Source organism: Myotis yumanensis, unplaced genomic scaffold, assembly GCF_028538775.1.
Source record: "Myotis yumanensis isolate MYYU_CA2020_CCGP unplaced genomic scaffold, mMyoYum1.0.hap1 SCAF_8, whole genome shotgun sequence".
Lineage (NCBI taxonomy): Eukaryota > Metazoa > Chordata > Mammalia > Chiroptera > Vespertilionidae > Myotis > Myotis yumanensis.
Genome location: NW_027223759.1, coordinates 6,387,449 through 6,407,452, shown reverse-complemented (window position 1 = coordinate 6,407,452; position 20,004 = coordinate 6,387,449). Strand labels below are relative to the sequence as shown.

At 40.5% G+C, this 20,004-nt stretch overlaps 2 protein-coding genes across 2 annotated transcripts in view; both read right to left on the bottom strand.

Moving 5' to 3' along the window:
- LOC139015490 (coiled-coil domain-containing protein 150-like) overlaps nt 1-14,095 on the bottom strand; it is a 36,804-nt gene extending 22,709 nt beyond the window's left edge. The window contains exons 1-7 of the mRNA XM_070423266.1: nt 14,070-14,095; nt 10,166-10,209; nt 8,086-8,178; nt 7,018-7,142; nt 6,605-6,782; nt 6,011-6,079; nt 1,608-1,721 (exon numbers count right to left, since the gene is read on the bottom strand). Coding sequence (XP_070279367.1) covers nt 1,608-1,721; nt 6,011-6,079; nt 6,605-6,782; nt 7,018-7,142; nt 8,086-8,169 — 570 coding nt within the window. The 5' untranslated portion in view covers nt 8,170-8,178; nt 10,166-10,209; nt 14,070-14,095. The remainder of the gene's footprint in view (nt 1-1,607; nt 1,722-6,010; nt 6,080-6,604; nt 6,783-7,017; nt 7,143-8,085; nt 8,179-10,165; nt 10,210-14,069) is intronic.
- LOC139015439 (coiled-coil domain-containing protein 150-like) lies at nt 14,025-19,077 on the bottom strand (the record flags this gene model as incomplete). The annotated part of the gene is made up of 5 exons (XM_070423240.1): nt 14,025-14,186; nt 15,481-15,549; nt 17,143-17,321; nt 17,435-17,655; nt 18,908-19,077. Coding segments are annotated over 5 exons (801 nt in total), but the record flags the coding sequence as incomplete, so codon positions are not given.
- Nucleotides 19,078-20,004: the final 927 nt, after the last annotated feature.

Below are 20,004 nucleotides of genomic sequence, written 5' to 3'. Positions count from 1 at the left end.
CTCACGGGTGTGGGCGCAGGCTGAGAGGCGGTCTTCCAGACCAAAAGAAGATGGGGAAGAAGCCCCGCTGAGACCTGGCCAACAAGCAAAGGGCAGGGAGGAATCTTTAGTCTTGGGGGAGGGAAGACTGGCCCAAGAGACCCTGGGAATTAGCCAGTGCCTCTAGTCACTCCATTAGGAGCTCAAGACCTTCTTACCGGGGTCAATTCAGATACCAAGAATTCAATAAATGTTAGCTGTTTGATATATGCATTACATGTGTTAACCCCCTGAACAACCTTCAACCTCCTAATAATAGTATGATTATCCCCATTTTGACAGATTTAAGAAACTGAGGCTCAGAAAGGTTAAGCAGCAGCATCAAGAATCTCAGCCAAGATTGAAAAACCTAGGCAGGCTGGCTCTAAAGCCATGAAAATGTAAAAGGACTTACATTTACGCTGTAATTTTTCATAGTTGCAGTAATGAGCAGCTTATGACACAGTTTGAGAGAATTTAGTTCAGATTAAGATAGACTCACATTAGGGCGTCCATGGAATTTCCAAAGCTTAGTTGCATGTTGTAGAAGCAATAATTAAATTTCAAGTATTCAAAGGCACATAGGAAACATATTCACTCTTCACAGACCAATCATCTCTTTAAATCCCCTTTACCACAGGGAGAAGATATTTTAAGAACTTTGCCATTTGTTTGTAATGCACTGGCCTTGTTAAATAGCTTTTAGAAATCAAACTTAAAACTGATGACGTAATGGAGGAAACTGTCAGACGGGGAAAATACAAGTTTCTTCTTCACAATTCATAGAAGAGCAGATGTTTTTAAAACATTAGCAATCTCTGTGCTTTTCAGCATTATAGATCATCTGTGTAAGAAGAAAGGAAAGGAAAGGAGGAAAGGGAAGGGAAGGGAAGGGAAGAAAGAAGGGAAGGGAAGGGAAGGAAGGAGGGAAGGGAAGGGAAGGAGGGAAGGGAAGGAAGAAGGGAAGGGAAGGGAAGGGAAGGGAAGGGAAGGGAAGGAAAGGAAAGGAAAGGAAAGGAAAGGAAAGGAAAGGAAAGGAAGAAGGGAAGGAAAGGAAAGGGAAGGGAAGGGGAGGAAAGGAAAGGAAAGGAAAGGAAAGGAAAGGAAAGGAAAGGAAAGGAAAGGAAAGGAAAGGAAAGGAAGAAGGGAAGGAAGGAAAGGAAAGGAAGAAGGGAAGGGAAGGGAAGGAAAGGAAAGGAAAGGAAAGGAAAGGAAAGGAAAGGAAGAAGGGAAGGGAAGGGAAGGAAGAAGGGAAGGGAAGGGAAGGAAAGGAAAGGAAAGGAAAGGAAAGGAAAGGAAAGGAAAGGAAAGGAAAGGAAAGGAAAGGAAAGGAAAAGAAAGGAAAGGAAAGGAAGGGAAAGGAAAGGAAAGGAAAGGAAGAAGGGAAGGGAAGGGAAGGAAGAAGGGAAGGGAAGGAAGAAGGGAAGGGAAGGGAAGGAAGAAGGGAAGGGAAGGGAAGGAGGAAGGGAAGGGAAGGGAAGGAAGGGAAGGGAAGGGAAGGGAAGGGAAGAAAGCAAGCCCATCTCCTGACCTCTTTAAAAACTCATTAGTCATCATTTCCTACTGAAGACTGACCTTTTTATACCCACCCCATGGTAATCGGCCTCATCTTGCTGAAGCTCCAGATAAGCCAACTGATTGGCCAGGTCCTTATTCCTTTCCTCCAGAGCCTGCAGGCTGTGGGTTAATGCGTTTACATCTGCCTTTGAAACGCAAAAGGAGAAAGAAATCCATTTACCACCTATACATAGACTCCTTATGCCAGATCCAAAAATATTAACTTATTTAAACATTACATTTCCAACTGTAAAATAGAAAGTATGTTATGAACATGTTCTCTACCTTTATATCTGGGGATTTTCAATCCGATTGCGCTATGATGATTTTAAAAATGATTTTTCTTTTATATTTTTTCAAGTTTCTAGTTGTCTTCAGCAGAAGGGTTATTATAAATTTACAGTTTACATTTACTAGAAATGGAAGTTCTTCTGATACTTGGCATTTATTTAAATATTAATAATTACCCAAACCCATGAAATACTTAGATACAAATCTAAAAACATATGTTCAATATTTGATATGCTGAAAATTACAACATACTGCTGAGAAAAATTTTTTTAAAAAGCGAAATAAAATAGAGAAATAATTCATATCGATGTATAAGTGTACTCAGGCAGGTCAAACCCGTGTTGTTCATGAGTCAACTGAATATATACACAGTAAACATTACTCAGGCATTAGAAGAAAAGAAGTACTGATACATGAAACAACTGGATGTGAGATACTTCACATCCAATAAGATGGGTAGAATAAATTTTTATTTTATTTTTGTAATATTCAAGTAAAACCGGTTGACCTTAGTAGGAATTCTTACATTATTTAATACTGCTTCTAATTCATCACAGGAGTTACTTCCCAAAACTGCTCATCACAGCTGGATTGAAAGAGTATTTTGGAAATGTGGCAATGTTGTTTATATAAGTAGCTTACACTATACATTTACTGGAGATCCAAAGGAATTTGCCTTGTGGAATTTGAAACAATAGAGCAAGTGGCAAAAGCTCCTGAGGTATGTCCAGAATGTTTTTCTTTTTTAAGCAAGTACATCCCATGTAAGCGTTGGGGAGCCCCGTCTTGGAAAATCTTGGAATCATGAACATCCTTTAACATTTTGCTGACACAAAACTGAGCTATGACGATGGTGACTGCTGTTTGTGTGATACTTTTTAGTGTTTTTTTTTTTTTTTGAAACAGACAATGACAAGTATAAATGAGGATGTGGAGATACTGGAATCCTCATACATTGCTGGTGGGATTGATTGTAAAATGATAGTTGCTTTGTAAAAGTTTGGCAGTTTCTTAAAATGGTAAACAGAATTATCACGTGACCCAGTAGTTTCACTCCTGGGGAAAATATACCAAAGAAAATTAAAAACATGCTCACCAAAAAACTGTACAAACATTCATTGCATTATTCTTGGTAGCTGAAAAGTGGAACAGCTTGAATGTTTATCAACTGAGAATGAATAACAAAATATGGTATATTCATACAGTGAATATTATTCAGCTATCTGTAGAATCAAGTACTGACATATCCTACAATATGGATCGACCTCGAAAGCATCATGCTAAGTGAAAAGCAGCCAGACCCAAAAGACTACATACATACTAGTCTACATACATTTCATTTATATGAAATGTCCAGAAGAGATAAATCCAGAGACAAAAAGGAAATCAGTAGTTGCCAGGGGCTGGGGTAGGGGTGAACAGGGAGTAACCGCTAACGGGTACTGGGTTTCTTTTTGCATAAAAAGCTTCTAGAATTAGAGAGCGGTGATGTTTGCATAAACTTGTGACTATGCTAACCACTGAACTGTATAATTTTTTTAAAAATATATTTTATTGATTTTTTACAGAGAGGAAGGGAGAGGGACAGAGAGTCAGAAACATCGAGGAGAGAGAAACACCGATTAGCTGCCTCCTGCACACCCCCTTCTGGGGATGTGCCCGCAACCAAGGTACATGCCCTTGACCAGAATCGAACCCGGGACCATTCAGTCCCCAGGCCAACACTCTATCCACTGAGCCAAACCAATCAGGGCTGAACTGTATAATTTAAGAAGGTGAATTTATAGTACAATTATATCCCAATAATAACAATCAGACATCCACCTCACAATAACATGCACCTGAACCGTACCTTGAATGATATACAAAAATTAATTTGAATAGGTTCATAGACCTCATGTAAAACCTAAGATTATAAGCCTTCTAGAGAAGAACAAAGGAGAAAATCTTTGTGAGCTTAGTTTAAATTTCTTAGATATGACACAAAAAGTGAGATCCACACAATTTGAAAGATTGATAAACTAAGCACCAAAATATAAAACTGCTCTTTGAAAGAACATGAGAAGACAATGCATAAAATGGAAGAAAAAATATATAACACATATACCTGATAAAATATTTGTATGTATATATAAATATAATTTTTTCTTAAGAATTAATATGAGACTATATTTTAAAATCTCTGTAAAGTCAATAGTAAGGAAGCAAACATTTGAATTAAACATGGTTAAAAGATTTGAAGAGACAATTCAAGTTGTGGATGGCAAATAAGCAGATGAAAAGATGCTCACTATTATTAGTCATTGGAGAAATGCAAATTACAGCCACAATCATATACCACTGCTCACCAGTTACAAGGCTAAACCAAAAAGCACTGACAAATACCAAGTGTTGGTAAGAATGGAGAGAAAATGCAACTCATATATGTCTTGATAGGAGTGCAAGATGACACACATCCTTGGGAAAACAGTTGAGTAGTCTGTTATTCAAACATATACTTACCACAGGATCCAGAAATCCAACTCACGATATTTACCCAAGAGAAATAAAAATATATGTTCACATGTGAATATTTACACAGGGAACAACCCAGATGTCCTTCATTTGGCCAAGGGTAAAGAAACTGTGATACATCTATACGTTGGAACACAAACTATGATACAGCAACATGGCTTTACACTAAATAGAAGCAGCCAGACTTAAGGTGTACCATCCTGTATGATTTCATTTATAGGATGTTCTGGAAAAGGTAACTACAGGGACAGAAAAGCAGATGAGTGGTTACCAGGGTGCAGGAAGAGGTTGATTACAAAGGACCCAGGGAGCTTTCTGGGACAAGAGAAATGTCCTATATTTTGATTTTGGTGGTAATCACATGCCTGCATGTGCTGCCAAACTCAGAGCCAAACAGAAAAGGGTGAACTTCACTATGTAAATTACAACTCAGTAAACCTGACTCCAAAAACCCAGAGATTTACAAGTACACGTTAAAAAATCAATTTAGACAAAAAATAGGACTCTGAAAGCATTACCACTGCCTAATACAACCAATCTAAGAAGCAAGTCCCTTCCAGTCCCATAGCCTTACGCTCGGCCTACATTAAGACAACTGAAATCAGACACGCAAAGTAATAATGCTGTTTTTGAATCACAGAATACAGCATTTGCCTTAGCCCTGTAACATTCACTAATATTTTTAAGCAAAAAACATTCATGAATTTAATAGTAGCTGCCAGTTTTCCAAAATTTAAAAAGCCTGTTTGGGCCAAATTGACACCAACAAAGTACTGACCCCCAAGAAGTTAGTTCATTCAGTGACTTTTTACAGTGGACTATTTTCAATTTATTGGGTATGAGAGATTAAACCACAGGGGGCTCCTGCCAGCTTGGTGAATGGTATTTGAGCTTGGGCTAAGAACTTAGCTTTTCTTTTGTTCCCAATTCTTAAATGAGAAATAAAAATGTAAAACTGCTCACATATCTGGTAATACAAAAGCTTGTTAGTTCAGTCAGAAGCCAAGGGACAGCCAGGGCCTGACGTCTGTCCTGACATCTGCTGCTGGACCTACTGTCTGGGGTAGGCGAGTTCTTGATGCTCTAGATATGTTCTCTAGATAACAGTGATGCATAGCCTTAACTCTCTTCAAATTCTGAAATGCAAGCAGCAATGTTTTAAAGATTGTTGGGTGTGTTGTTTTTTTTTACTTTAATAATAATTGTATTTGTTTCTCTGGCCAATTCTATCTTTTTAGAACCCAGAAAAGGGGACCTTGCAGATAAAGTGGCAGGTGCTAATCGGTACTTAGGAAGCCGAAATTAGTTTAAAAAAACAAACAGAACAAAACAAAAAACAGCATGGTCAGCAGTCACCCTGGCCTCCCACGTGCCCATAAGCCCCCTCAGGGGACCTCCTGGCTAAGCCCCTCAGGGCCAGAGGGAGGCAGTGATGACTCCCTGGGGAACACCAGACGCTCACAGTGAGCTGGCTCCATGAGCTGCAGGACTGAGTGCTTGGAGCCGCAGCAGCTTCCCGCTTCTCTAGCCCCCACGCCTTGGTATGCCACCAAATAACCCATCTTGTCATTAAGATGAACTGATCCAGATGGCAGTGAGACAGGAGAAGATGACATAAAACGTGGAATACCTTGTATTTAGCCAATTCCTTTTCCAAACTGCATTTTTCTTGTTCTTTTTCTTGCTCGTTTTTATTCACCTGCCCAGGGGGGAAGGAGAAGTGGGTCAGTATTGAAGCAGCGGCAGGCGCCCCTACAGCAGACACACCCTGCATGCCATGAATACCTACACTGCCGATAGCACATCCTCTCAGAAAAGGGGCCACTCAGGGAGTCTCTGAGGCAAAGCAGACGTCACAAACAGCCCTGCAATTAGAAAGACACGTCTGCATGTCAGACCCTGCTAGTCCTTCCTAACTAGGGAGACAGGGCTGTTCCCCTAAACTACATTATTCACTCCCTCAGGGAAATCAATTTCTAAAAATCTGACCCCTAATCTAACACGAGGATGTGTGTGGACTATTAGTTAGCTTCACTAGTGCTGCTGTGTAAGGGGATATTCTATTTGGCACAGACTATTTCACTTGCTAAAAGACAGATTAGCCACCTCAATATTTATTTAATGAGCAACTGTGACCAACTGCATCTGGGTGGTCTTTCTTGTCTTTGACACTTAAGATACAATTTAAAACACGAGGAGCTCACCGAAACCTGCCTCCACCCACCTCTCTCTGAAGGCTCTCCTTCTCGCCCAGCAGAGAGGTCTTCTCCTGCAGCGACACTTCCAGTTCCCCGCGCAGTCTCGAGATAGTTGATTCCAGCAGCTCCTTCTGCACCGCTGTCCTCTTCTCAGCATCCTGGGCCTTCTGGAGACACTGGTTGTGCTCAAGGATTAAGTGGTCGCTACAGGAAAGACCAAGGAGACAGGAAAGCAGCATGAGAGTTCTCCCGCAGAGACTGACATTCTCGTAGAGCACCCCTGCCACCTGAGAGCCGTCGTCACCCTGTTCTCACAGAACTAGTTCCCGAGGGCACGGTGCCTGGCCCAGCAAATGCAGAATTAAAGGTTCCCATTAAAGATAAGAAGTACGAATGCAAGGACAAAAGATGCATAACAAGTTGCCCACAAGTGACTTACAGATGTGCCTGTAGTTGAGTTTTCTCATTTTTAAGATTCTGCAGCTCACTTGTGATACTGGCATGGGCTGCATCCAGCAGTAAGTTTTGTTCTTGAAAAGTCTGTGTCACCCTTTTCTGCTCTACCTGAGTGTTAGAAATAATATTAAAAGCTGAGGCTCCAGAAAGTCATTTGATAGAGTTTCATTCATAACTGATCAAAGAAACTGAATTAGCTTAAAAACACAAATTTTATATATAGGGTGTCCCCCCAAAATATATATACACACTTTGAATAATTATAAAGGCAGTGTTTATTAAGATACATTTTCAAAATTGAGTTATCAGCTGTTAAAGTGTGTATACATTTCTTGGAACACCCTGTATATATAAAACCTCTTTAAACAATTTTTCATTTTAATGCCTTTCTTTGGCCCCACTCTAATTTGACAATTCTATAATTTTATAGCTCTATTAGCCAAAAAAAATCAAGATTTATTATTTACCCAGCTTGCTGCAAAATTCATAAAACTCCTAAAATGAGTATATTTGTAGAACTCATAGGGCCCTCCGAGAACTTGTCTGCCTGCATATTTGGTGACTCTTCTCCATACACATACATATGTAAAAAAATCAGTGAAATTTGGAACTACTATCCCATAGAAAACAGGCACACCACCTCCAAAATCCAGCCAGCATTTATGAGATACCTACTGTGCTATTTGCTAGAGCATAAAAGAAAGTATTAGACAAAACCCTTGACACTGAACTGCTTGTAAGTTTGTAAGAGGAAAGAAAGGTATATACTATTTAAAGAGTAAATTAGAAAGCAAACAAAGGCAAAGTGTGAACTAGTGCATGACCTAGCAGTATATCTCATAAACTCGTGTGTCATAGGAATTTGGAGAGTGAAATGAGAAATGTAGTTAATTTGATAATATTTCACAGATGAAGTAGATCTTATTAAAATTAAAATTTGGATGATGGCAATGGTATGAAAATATATAATCAGGATAAATCTTGGCTCTCAGTTCCTTAATTGAACAGAATTAAGTAACATCTAAAAAACTAGAGAAATGAGAAGACTTACCTGTACTTTCTCTGCTGCTTCATGAAGGGATATTATTTCAGACCTCAAATATCCATTTTTCTCATGTTCCTTGTTGAGAGACATCTGCACATTCTATAGGAGAAAACATTTTCTCTCTCTTTTACATGTATGATCTACTATTACATGCATCTCTCTCAAAACACCTGCTCTGTCCCAGACAAGAAAAACTAAAGGACTTCATTACCATTAAACCAGCTTTACAAGAAATGTGAAAGGGTCTTTTTTAAGTAGAAAAGGCAAGGCCATAACAGAAATAAGAATAGATGAGAAAGAAAAAACTTCACAGGTAAAGCTAAATATTCAATAAATACAGCAAATCAGACACTTAAAAAGCTACTATGAAGGTTTAAAGAAAAAAGTATCAAACTCAACTCAAACAACAATTAAGTACTTTGTGTTTGCACAACACAAAAATCTATGACATCAATAACATAAATCATGAAGAGGAGGAGTAAAAATGTAGTCTTTATAGAATATACAGGGTGTCCCCAAAAATGACTACACATACTTTGAATAATTATAAAGGCAGTGTTCATTAAAATACATTTCATTTTAAAATAAAATTGAGCTATCAGATGTTACAGTGTGTATACATTTTTTGGGACACCCTGTATTTGAACTTAAAACACCTATCACATTAAAATGTAGTGCTATAGATAACAATGATATACATATACCTCATGGTAACCACAAACCCAAAACCTTACAAGATACACAAAGAACAAAGAGGAAGGAACCTAAACAAAACACTAAATGAAAACAGCAAATTATATGGAAGAGATCAAGAAGAAAGGAACAGAAGACAACTATAAGAAAACAAAAACAATTAACAAAATGGCAATACATACATACTTATCAATAATTACTCTAAATGTAAATGGATTAAATGCTCCAACAAAAAAGACACAGTGTAGCTGAATGGACTGATAAACACGACCCACCTATTTGCTACTTACAAGAGACTCACTTCAAATGGAAAGACACATAAAGACTGCAAGTGAACAGATGGAAAGAGATATTCCATGCAAACAGAAATGAAAAGAAAGCTGCAATAGCATTAATTACATTAGACAAAATGTAATTAGACTTTCAAACAAAAAATGTAAAACAAGTCAAAGAAGGACATCCATAATTATAAAGTCAATCCAAAAAGAGGTTACAATGATTGTAAATATCTATGCACCCAATATAATAACACCTAAATATATAAAGTAGTTATTAGTGGATGTAAAGGGAGAAATCCACAGTAATACAATAGTAGAGAATTTTAATACCCAACCCCCATCAATGGATAGATCCAGACCAAAAAATTAATGGCCTTAAATATTACATTAGATGAGATCAACTTAACAGACACTTATAGAACATTTCATCTGAAAACTGCAGAATACACATTTTTTTTCAAGCGTACATAGAACATTTTCCAGGATAGATCATTATTAGGCCACAAAAATAGTCTCAATACATCCAAAAAAACTGAAGTCATTTCAAGCATGTTCTATGATCACAGTGGCATAAAACTAGAAATCAACTTCAGGGAGAAAACTTAAAAAAACACTAATATGTGGAAGCTAAACAACATGCTACTAACCAAACAACAGATCAAAGAGGAAGTCAAACAAGAGATTTAAAAAAACTATCTTGAAACAAATGAAAATGAAAACACAACTTTCCAAAATTTATAGGATGCGGCAAAAGCAGTTCTAAGACAGAAGTTCATAAGTATACAGGCCTACCTCAAGAAACAAGAAAATCCCAAATAAACAATATAATTCTACACCTAAAGGAACGAGAAAAAGAACAAACAAGCCCACAGTAAACAGACGGAAGGAAATAGTTAAGATTAGAGCAGAAATACATGAAATAGAAACTTTAAAAAATAGAAAAGATCAATAAAAGTAAGATCTGGTTGACAATTGTTCTGAATATGCAACTCACACAAAGTTTTTTAAAAATAAAGATTTTGGAAGAATCAGGACTATAAACCAACACGAGCGAGGAACTATCACTTAGTGAAGAGAGGAAAGACACCTCTGCACTCTCCAGCCTCAGAACTTACCTTATTTTCTTCAGCCAGCTTGGAAATAAGGTCATCTCTAGAAACTAAAATCAAAGAGTCCACATCACTACGATGATAATGACGCAGTGCAACCACACTGAAACCACACAGTATGTTTTCTCTTAGAAGCTTTGATTTTCTTTCTGTTTGTGTTTTGTGGCAATAAGGAGGATACAAGTATTTCTAACACTTCTTTATAGAAACTAAGTCAGGAAATTATCAAGAAACTGATCCAGAGCCACGTGCTAAGGGAAATGAGGCCACATTTCACCCCATGCACAGGTGGTGATGAATCTGAGAGACTTTAAGCCAGGGGGCACACAACCAAAAGCTTTTTCTTCAAGAGATCCCTCTAGCAGAGGCTCATAGAGACAGGGAGGTCAGTTTAGTAGCTGTGGCAGTAACCAAAGTGTACAACAATGAGAGCTGGCTCTAAGGTAAGGACAGTGGGGTGTGGAGGGCAAGCAGACTCGTGAAGTAACAAGCAGGGGTAACTGTCAGGTCGTGGTGGGGGACAGGTGGGACAAAGGCAACAGACAGATGAATCCACGAACATATCTAGCGTTCAGACTGGGGCAGCAGGGAGGACAGGGCGAGGGGCAGGTTTGGGGACAGAATGAACGAGAACCGTAATACTTGTGTCTTCATCATGCGTTCTGAGGCAGCTGAAAGGCACCATGTATAGATGTTTAGTTGGCAGTAACATTCCATCTGGAGCTCAGGAGGATTTTGTGTGGAGAAAAAAGACTTTCAACTACAGAGAGTATGTAGGGTGAAATTAAACCAAAGACTGAAATAGGGGAACAGTTTTAGTCCCAGCCATCCTCTTTACTGTGGGTCCTTGGATAGAGATCTTATTTTTTTAAATGGCTTCTATTTTCTTATCTTTCTCACAAGGCTGCTGGAAGGCTCAAATGAGATAATGCGGTAGCACCATACAATGTAACATATTTTTGTAGCCATGCAATCATAGGAAGACAGAAAATTATCTTGGGGCATCATCAGTGAGAATGTCACTGAATAACTCACTACTCAACAACTATCAGGAAAAAGCGTACTTTCTGCTAAAGCAGTAAGTCAGAACCCTGAATGGGTTGCCCTTTGCTCTGTTTTCCATAATTTTAATTTTCCCTTTTGGTATTCCCTGCCCCTAGCACAGCCAGCGAGCAGAGAAGGCACACTAGCAAGAACACTGGGCCTGGAGTCAAGAGATCCGGGCTCAGCCACATTTCACCATTTATTCCTTCTGTAACTCTGGGAAGCATGCATGTTACATGAGGTCATTACTGTGAAAGTTCTGTGTAAACCACTGAAGTGTATTCATATGTGAGGCACAGTCCTGTAACTCTGTGATCTCTAGAACCAAGACTATCTGAAAACTACTTTACAACAATGTATTAAAAACAGTAGCCCTAGCTGGTTTGGCTCGGTGGATAGAGCATCAGCCTGTGGACTGAAGAGCCCCAGGTTCAATTCTGGTCAAGGGTACATGCCCCAGTTGGGAGCTCGATCCCCAGTAGGGGGCCTGCAGGAGGCAGTGGATCAATGATTCTCATCATTGATGTTTCTCTCTCTCCCTCTCCCTCTCCCTTCCTTTCTGAAATCAATAAAAATATATTAAAAAAATTAAAATAAAAACAGCATCAGGGTAAGGGCTGATGGGCTAAAGAAGCATGACTCTGAGAAACCTGGGATCAAGTCTAGACTCTTATATTTCTTAGCTCTGACACCTCTAAGGACGCGGTTTATGCATCTGTACAATGAGAAATTAATCTAAGCTCCAAGGCACCTTACATCCATTTCTATAAATAGAGGTTAACCAAAATAAACTGGTAACTTGAAGAATGGTGAGTCTGACATGATAAATGATTAGAATCAGTAGGTTAGCAAGGATTAATGGCTTTATTTCCTTATTAACATTCCACTATCCAATATTCAATCTAGATTCTAGAAACCAAATGTTCCCAAGTCCACAAACGCTTAAACTTGAAAAAATATCTAAATAAAAATAATTTACAATTAAGAGGGTCACCAACATTCTCTTTTCTCAGTGCCACAGATAGAAAGGAAATCAGCTTTTTTTACATTCAGGCCCATGGGAAATACTAATGACACTGGCCACTTCAAGAATTTGGGATCTTAAGAGTTTTTGCATAAAATCTCCAAAAACTAACCACAGTGTAATTTCTAGCACCTATTCCCTTACTTAGGTCAGACTTGAGCTGTAAGACAGCAGCCTCCAACTCTCCTTTCTTTTGTTGCTCCTGTGCCAGTAGTTCTTGAGTGTTCTGTATAGAACTGCGTAGGGACAGGCAGTTTTGCTGCAAAATTTGTACCTGAAATTGTACAAGAAAAACTCCTTTTCTGTAAGGTAAAGATTCTAATAAACTACCTTATAGCACATGTGTGAGGCATCACTGGAGGAGGAGTTCACCTCCACGTTACAGTTGAGATCTCCACAGAGGCGGGGCCTCAGCGGTGCTGGCCAATGGAGCTCCCTGTGCAACCACACAGCAGGCACAGTCACAAGTGACTGTCGAGCTCTTGAAATGTGGCCAGAGTGAGTGAGAAACTGAATTTTTAATTTTTAAAAAATTTTAATTTAAATAGCCATGTGACTAGTGGCTACCATACTGGCCAGTGCAAGTCATAGCAATAAAGGACCACTTACAAATTCCTTAGGAATCCTCTTTGTAATTCTATTGTGAAGGACAGCCATCAAAATAATTAAGTTAAAATAATAGATAACATAATAATTAAGTTATTAATTGTTAATTAAATAATGATTAGTTAAAATAAAATTAGGTTAAAGTAAAGATTATATATTCCCATTATAGGTATTCAACTGAGCCACTCAGCCAGGGTATAAGTCTGCATTTTTACTAATTGCCTTAAATTGCTTAGAACTGAAAATATTCTAAATTACAGATAGGTACTCCAAATAACAAGTATGATAAAGGCAAAAACAGTATATTAAAATAAATAATGAGAATTGAAAACAGACCTGTAAACACATCCCTGATTATTTTACTTACTAGTGGCCCGGTGCACAAAATTCTTGCACAGGGGAGGGTGTGTTCCTCAGCCTGGCTTGCACCCTCTTCAATTGGGGACCCCTCGAAAAATGTCCTGCCAGTTTACAGGGATCGGGCCTAAATCAAGCAGTCGGACATCCCTCTCGAAATCCAGGACTGTTGGCTCCTAACTGCTCGCCTGCCTGCCTGATTGCCTCTAACCACTCCGCCTGCCGGCCTGCTCGCCCCCAACTGCCTCCCCCCTGCTGGCCTGATCACCCCCAACTGCCCCCCACCCCTGCTGGTCTGCTTACCCCCAATGGCCCCACCCCCTACCAGCCTGATCACCCACAACTGCCCTCCCCTCTTGACCTCTAACCGCTTCTACCTCGGCCCTGCCACCATGGCTTTGTCCAGAAGAACATCTGGAAGTTCTCCTGGAAGATCTCCCAGTCTAATTAGCATATTACTCTTTTATTAGTATAGATTGGTATTTTTTGCTCTAAGTATTAGCTCAGTTTAATCTTTATTTCCTATCCACATCACATACAAATACCATGAGGCCAGGGTAATGCCTTCTAAGATCAAACCCTGGAATAGAGATTAATGATGTGGTGGGAAGGATCCTGTCCCAGGAGCTAAGCATTCACCTCTCAAAGCCGGAGGCAAATTAATCTCTCTGGTCCTCAGCTCCCTCATTCATAAACTGAGTGTCAGACTGAATGATACCAGATCCTTTCTTATTTTGCACTAAAATATTTAAAATAGTAGTAACATAAAGAAAACTTAATAATTTAATAAATCTAAAGGAAATTATCAAAAGTATAGGCTAATAGGTAAAACGGTCAGCTTTTCTCTTTCCTAAAGATAAGGAGAGGACAGATGTCTACCTGCTTGCGTTCCACCTCCACTGCTGCCCCCATCTCTTGTATTTTGAGCAGCATGGCCGATCCAGAGTTCTCAAGGGAAGTCCTCAGGCACTTTTCCTGAGACAGCTGTCTCCGCAGCTACAGAGCAACAGTGCAGTTAGGCAAGACCCAGGCACATCAGAGCAGCTTAACAAAGGTCAGAGTCACCTGGGAAGTTTGCCAGACATGCCATCTCACCCCCAAACATCCTTCACTAGCTTATGACCACTCAGAAACAGGCTTCTGTTTTTTCTCTAATGCGTAACCTTCCAAGAAATAGAGTCAAATTTGTTGTTCTTATCCTATAGTGTAAGTCTGTTTCCCAAATTTCAGGTCAAGACTCATTAACAAGCTGCAAGCAGCACTTGGAAAAGGAAAAACAAAGAATACAAAGCAAGAATGAGAGCACACAGCAAAGAATAAGAAACGGTAAGTACCGTTTCATAAATGTCTGCGTACGTTTACACATGGGCAGTGTTGCAGTGTAAATAGGTATCTTAGAATGGGCTGTTGCGAAAAACACTAATATCATACCTTAGGATATGGATTTTCTGTATTTCTTTCTGGCTATATCTTTTTAAATCTTATTTCCCTATGTTTTGATTTCCTCATCTATATATTTTTATCCCATAGTATTATAAACATACTTCTGCAAGCTTATTTCATTCTGTTCTGAGATTAAAAGGTCTAAACAAATACTGAAGTAACTTCAATAGCAGACAATACTGACATTCCAGAATTGGGGTCCACTACCTTATTCTCTCAATAAATGACAGTAAAGTGAATCAGAGATAAAAGAAAGAGTCTCTTCTATCAGGAGGTAAAAAGATTCTTTCCAGCTTAAACTGGGAATTGCAACATGCCATTGAGTTTATGAAGTCATATTAATATTGAGGTTTTTAGGCCACTGTGTATACTGAGTAATTCTTCTGACTATTTTCAGTTGCAATTTTTAGACCAACAACTTTTAGCAGCCACCTACTTCACAATTCCCAATCAACAGAGTTTTATCTCCTAAAACTCAGGCTGAAATGGAGGTTTCACAGTAAAATTAGATGAGCAGGCTGACTAAAAGCTTTTTACGTTAAACACAACTGCAGTTTGAAAGGTCTTTGTATGATGGTGCTCAGTTACTCTAGTAACGGGCAACCGCATGGATTCTGCGGTAACCATTTCCCTCCGGGCTCTGGTTTATGGCTGTATTGAGGCAAAAGGAAGTCTTATGCCAAAAGGCAGGCGCTTTCACTTAAATATCACGTGACGTATTTTTTAACGCCTCCTATTACACAGTCACATATTTCCTTCTTCAAAGGTTTCTGTTCATTCTACTTTCTTGACTTTTCTCATGCAATTCCAATGCCCCCTGCACCCTCCAGCATCTTTTTTATCTTACCTCCTGAACTTTAAGGTTCATTTTACGCTTTGTGGTCTTCAGCTCCTCTTCCATAACGGCTGCATTCTTCTACAAGTAGACAGAGGAAGGGTTCTAAGTGAACTGCAATGGCCGGAGTAACTATCTAGACTTCTGTCTGGCAGCCTACAGATGCCATTCTGAATACAGTTATCAATACTTCTCATTGTGAGTCTGAAGCCATTACAATGAGATTATTACTTTGGTTCATGACTTCTATCATTTTTCCGTCTAGATCATAAAAAGGGATTAGTCACACTCACTTCCTATGTATGATTTGATAACTGGAGGAGAGCCTGGGAACTGATAGAAATTTTTCTTACAGAGCATATCCCTACTTCTTTAAGTACTATACTCTGCTAGGCTCAAGATGACGCATGCTTAGGAGTTCGGGATGAAAAACACAGCTTTCACAATGGATTCTCTTCCATATTATTACTAAAGGCAGCACGTATGTGAAACCTCAGAAGTCGTCTTGGCCCTCTTTCCTACCTTCAGGCCCTGTCCAGCACCATATTCTAGCGCATCTATCTCCACAGAACATCCCCTTCTTAAGTGCCACGACCCTGACTCAGAACTAGGAAGGCTCTCGCCTCCAATAATGCAATGCGTTCCTAAGTCTTTCCCGGCCTCCCAGCTCTTCTCCTGACTTCCCCTGTAATCAATGCCCTACACTTCTGCCAGATTAGTTTTCCTTACGTCATTGCCTTATCCCAAACTTTAATCACCCCCTCCAATAAAACCCGACTACTCATTCTTGATTCTGAGACCCTCTATAACAGTGGTCGCCAACTGGTGGTCCGCGGAGCACTGGGGGTCTGTGAGGACCGAAAGGTTGGCGTCCGCTGCTCTATAATGTGACTCTTAGCCAATTTCCAACTTATTTCCCACAGACAAATGTTCCTGTCAGGCTAGTGTATGCATTTTCCCCAACTGCACCCAGTGGAAAGATCTAGGTTCAAACCTGGGTCATGGGAAGAAGACAGGGAAGTGTGATCTTGGAGAAATGCCTTCTCTCGGCCCCTAGTACTCTAATCATTAAAATGGGGACAATAATATCCTACATCAACAGGTTGTGTGAGGATTAAACAAAATAACCTGTTTAACATCTATCACACTGCCTGGCCTGTGGTGGGAAAACAAAATTGTTAGTTTATTTTCCTTGTCTTTATTCTTTGCTGCCTGTGTGTGTGCAACTTGAAATGCCCTCACCTCACCACTTTGTCTTCTAAAACCTCTTTCTGAAAGCCTACCCTGACCTATTCTAGAGGAAAAGATAGGGTTATATGCACCCTCTCAAACCCATCCAACACAAAACTCTTCAATATTCGCTTACTGCCCTATACTTGTCCATTAACATTTCTATGCCTTTATTTTGTCTCTATTTCATTTTTCAAGCTATGCCTTGTTCTCCCAGGTAGCAGAGAATCCCTTAAAGAGCACAGACTACCTCATACTGCTGGGCCCTCAGCCGTATCAGTTACTGATAGCACACCTCGTTTAAGTAATCCATGTAGATACATTTTAAATGTCAAGAATCCTCACATCAACACCACCTATTTTTAAAAGTCAGTCTGACGGGCCTGTTGCCTCCTCCAACCAACTCCTACCGCGAGCGTGTGTTTCAGAGCTCTCGACCCAAACCTTTGTCTCTGAGGCCATCTCCAGCGTGGCAGTCAGCCTCTGCACCTCGTCCTGGGCCTTGTCTTCCTCCTCTTTCACGTCTCTTAGCTGCTGGCGCAAATTCAGCACTTCCAGGTGCAACAGCTTCAGGTCCTGGGAGTGCTCCTCCTGTATTGTGTTCAGCCGGTCCTTCAGAAAAGCTGCCAGACGGCACGGGAGGGTCAGAGAGCAGCGGGAAGCTCGGGAAGGAGAAGCATCGTCCACTCATCAACACGCACACAGCGCCACACTCCGACGGCCCTCTCCTCTCTACCTGCTTTCTGTGGATTCATGTCCCTCTCCGTTTGCAGACAAAAGATACTCATCTTCAAGGACTGGATGAGGCTTTCCAGGTGGCACATTCGATTCACCAGAAACTCACAGTTCTTCCATAAAATATCCGTTTTTCCCGAACAAGTTACTTCACTCTGGATAGGACTAGAGATGTTCTGGTTCTCGGGTGCTTCTACACACTTTGGGGTTTCAAACTGGTTTCTGGACAAAGATCCCAATACAACAAAATTATGCAATGCAATGGGTACGACCAGGATCGCAATCAGCGAGTCAATGCACTATTTCTACTAAGAATAAAAATCACACTTAGTTAACAAGCAGCTGTTATTCCCTCCAAGTTTACATGTAGGGAGCACTATTAAGTAAAAACTGTGTGGGATGGGCAAAGATCACTGACTTTTTAATGGCTGCTTATTTCAATATGAACTTGTCATAAAATTTTTGTATGTAAAAAGCAGTGATACATAAAACATGGTAAAGTCTAATTCTGTAACAGTGAACTAAGAATTAAAGTTAGCATGGAAGCAATATACTTACATTTAAAAAAAAATATTTAAATAAGGCTAGAATAAACGCTCCTTTTCTGTTCCTTCCTACTCAACATGTATAAACATTTAATCTTTAACTGCTGAAGAGTTCTTTACTCTATGGGTGCTATAATAGCAACTAGACTAATTTAGGTCTTTATGAGAGGCACACAGGAAATATAGGGGCACACCTCAGAGATACTGCAGGTCTGGTTTCAGACCACAACAATAAAGCAAGTACTACAATCAAGTGAGCTGTAATCCTTTTGCTGGTGGAGGGACTAGCCTTCAATTTGAAAAAAAAAAAATGCATTATCTAGGAAGTGCAATAAAATAAAGTGCAATAAAACAAGGTATGCCTGTGTGTACTTTTAAATAAATCATATCAGTAAATTGGATATTGGCTGGTTTTGCATCTAGATTTCTCAGGCCATTGATAATCCAGCATTTAATGGTAATAACTTCTTTAGCAGCACAAGGGGAGAAAAAAAACCACAATTTTTTTTGAGTACCTCATTCTAAATTATAAAATTATAAGGCTTAAAACCTCTCTTTTCGTTTACAATAAATCTGGGAAAAGAAAATGACCATCTTAATGGCATGAATCAAGTTTAGATGTCCACCTAACCTAATAAAGCCAATTTTTGATTTGCAAAATAAGAACCAAACTTTTTTCTCATTACACAAAAAATTACACGTTGGTTTTAAATCAGGTGTCGACAGTAAACGGGATATCGAATATCTGTTTAGGGGAATCGTGGTAGTAGCTCTCTCACAGGATGCAACTGGAAGCTATTACTTCTTTCTCAGTTCTTTTGTAAACACCTATTTCGTCTGCCAAACAGCGCACCCCGTGACTCCGTATTAGTAACCAGTGACGCGAAGTTCTTCAGCCTGCAGCGAGCGAGTTTATGTCCACTTGTTACCTTTTTGCACCGAAGTCCAACATGATTAGGTCATCCCTCAGAGAACTGGTCTGTTCCTCAACGATCCTCATCCTCTGCTCCAGGACTGTGACTGTTTCAGAAGCTGTAGCACTGATGTGGGTTGGAGAGACAACGGGTCTGGTTATCGTAGCTTCTATATGCACCTGAGATTAAAGTCACGACGTTAGTGCTGTAGCTTCTGTTATTTTTCAACACAGCCACCGCCCCTTCCTGTGGTGGCACTGCACGCCCCTGTCCTGTTGAGCTCAGAGGTGGTCATGTGTCCTGTTTTGGCCAATTAAATGTGGGTGGAGCTTAAAGAGCTAACTTGTCGTTCACTGTCTCTGTCTCTCCCCCCCATCCTCGCCTTTGCATGAGATGGGCAACATCCCACACAGGGCCTGCCAGATCCCAGAGGGAAGATGACATGAAGCACAACCATGACATCCAGTGCAACTGAGCAATAAGCTTATCCTATATAATAAAGAGGGAACATGCAAATTAACCCTCACGCCCTCACAAGATGGCCACCTACGACCAGGCCCACAAGGGGGTTAGTGAGGGACGGCCAAAAGACTGAACAGCAGGCTGTGTGGGGTGACCAGGCTGGCAGGAGGGGCAGTTGGGGGTGACCAGGTCAGAAGGGGGGGCAGTTAGGGGTGACGAGGCTGGCAGAGGGGGCAGTAAGGGGTGACCAGGCTGGCTTGCGGGGAGGGGGCAGTTAGGAGCAACCAGGCAGGCAGGGAGGGAGCAGATGGGGGCAACCAGAACCAGGCAGGCAGGTGAGCAGTTAGGAGCCAGCAGTCCAGGATTGTGAGAGGGATGTCCGCCTGCGGGTTTAGGCCTGATCCTCGAGGGGTCCGGGATTGGAGAGGGTGCAGGCTGGGCTGAGGGGACCGCCCCCCACATGCATGAATTCCGTGCACTGGGCCTCTAGTGTTGTTTTGTAAGCCACTGAGGCTGCTCGGTAGTCTGTTACTGCATCACAGTCTCTAGCCTGTCCTCTCTGCCGCGTTCAGACACACCAGGACCTAGGATTTGGCTGTCAGAGTTCCGGCCTCTCTCATCACCAGACATTTTCGCTTCACTGGATAACA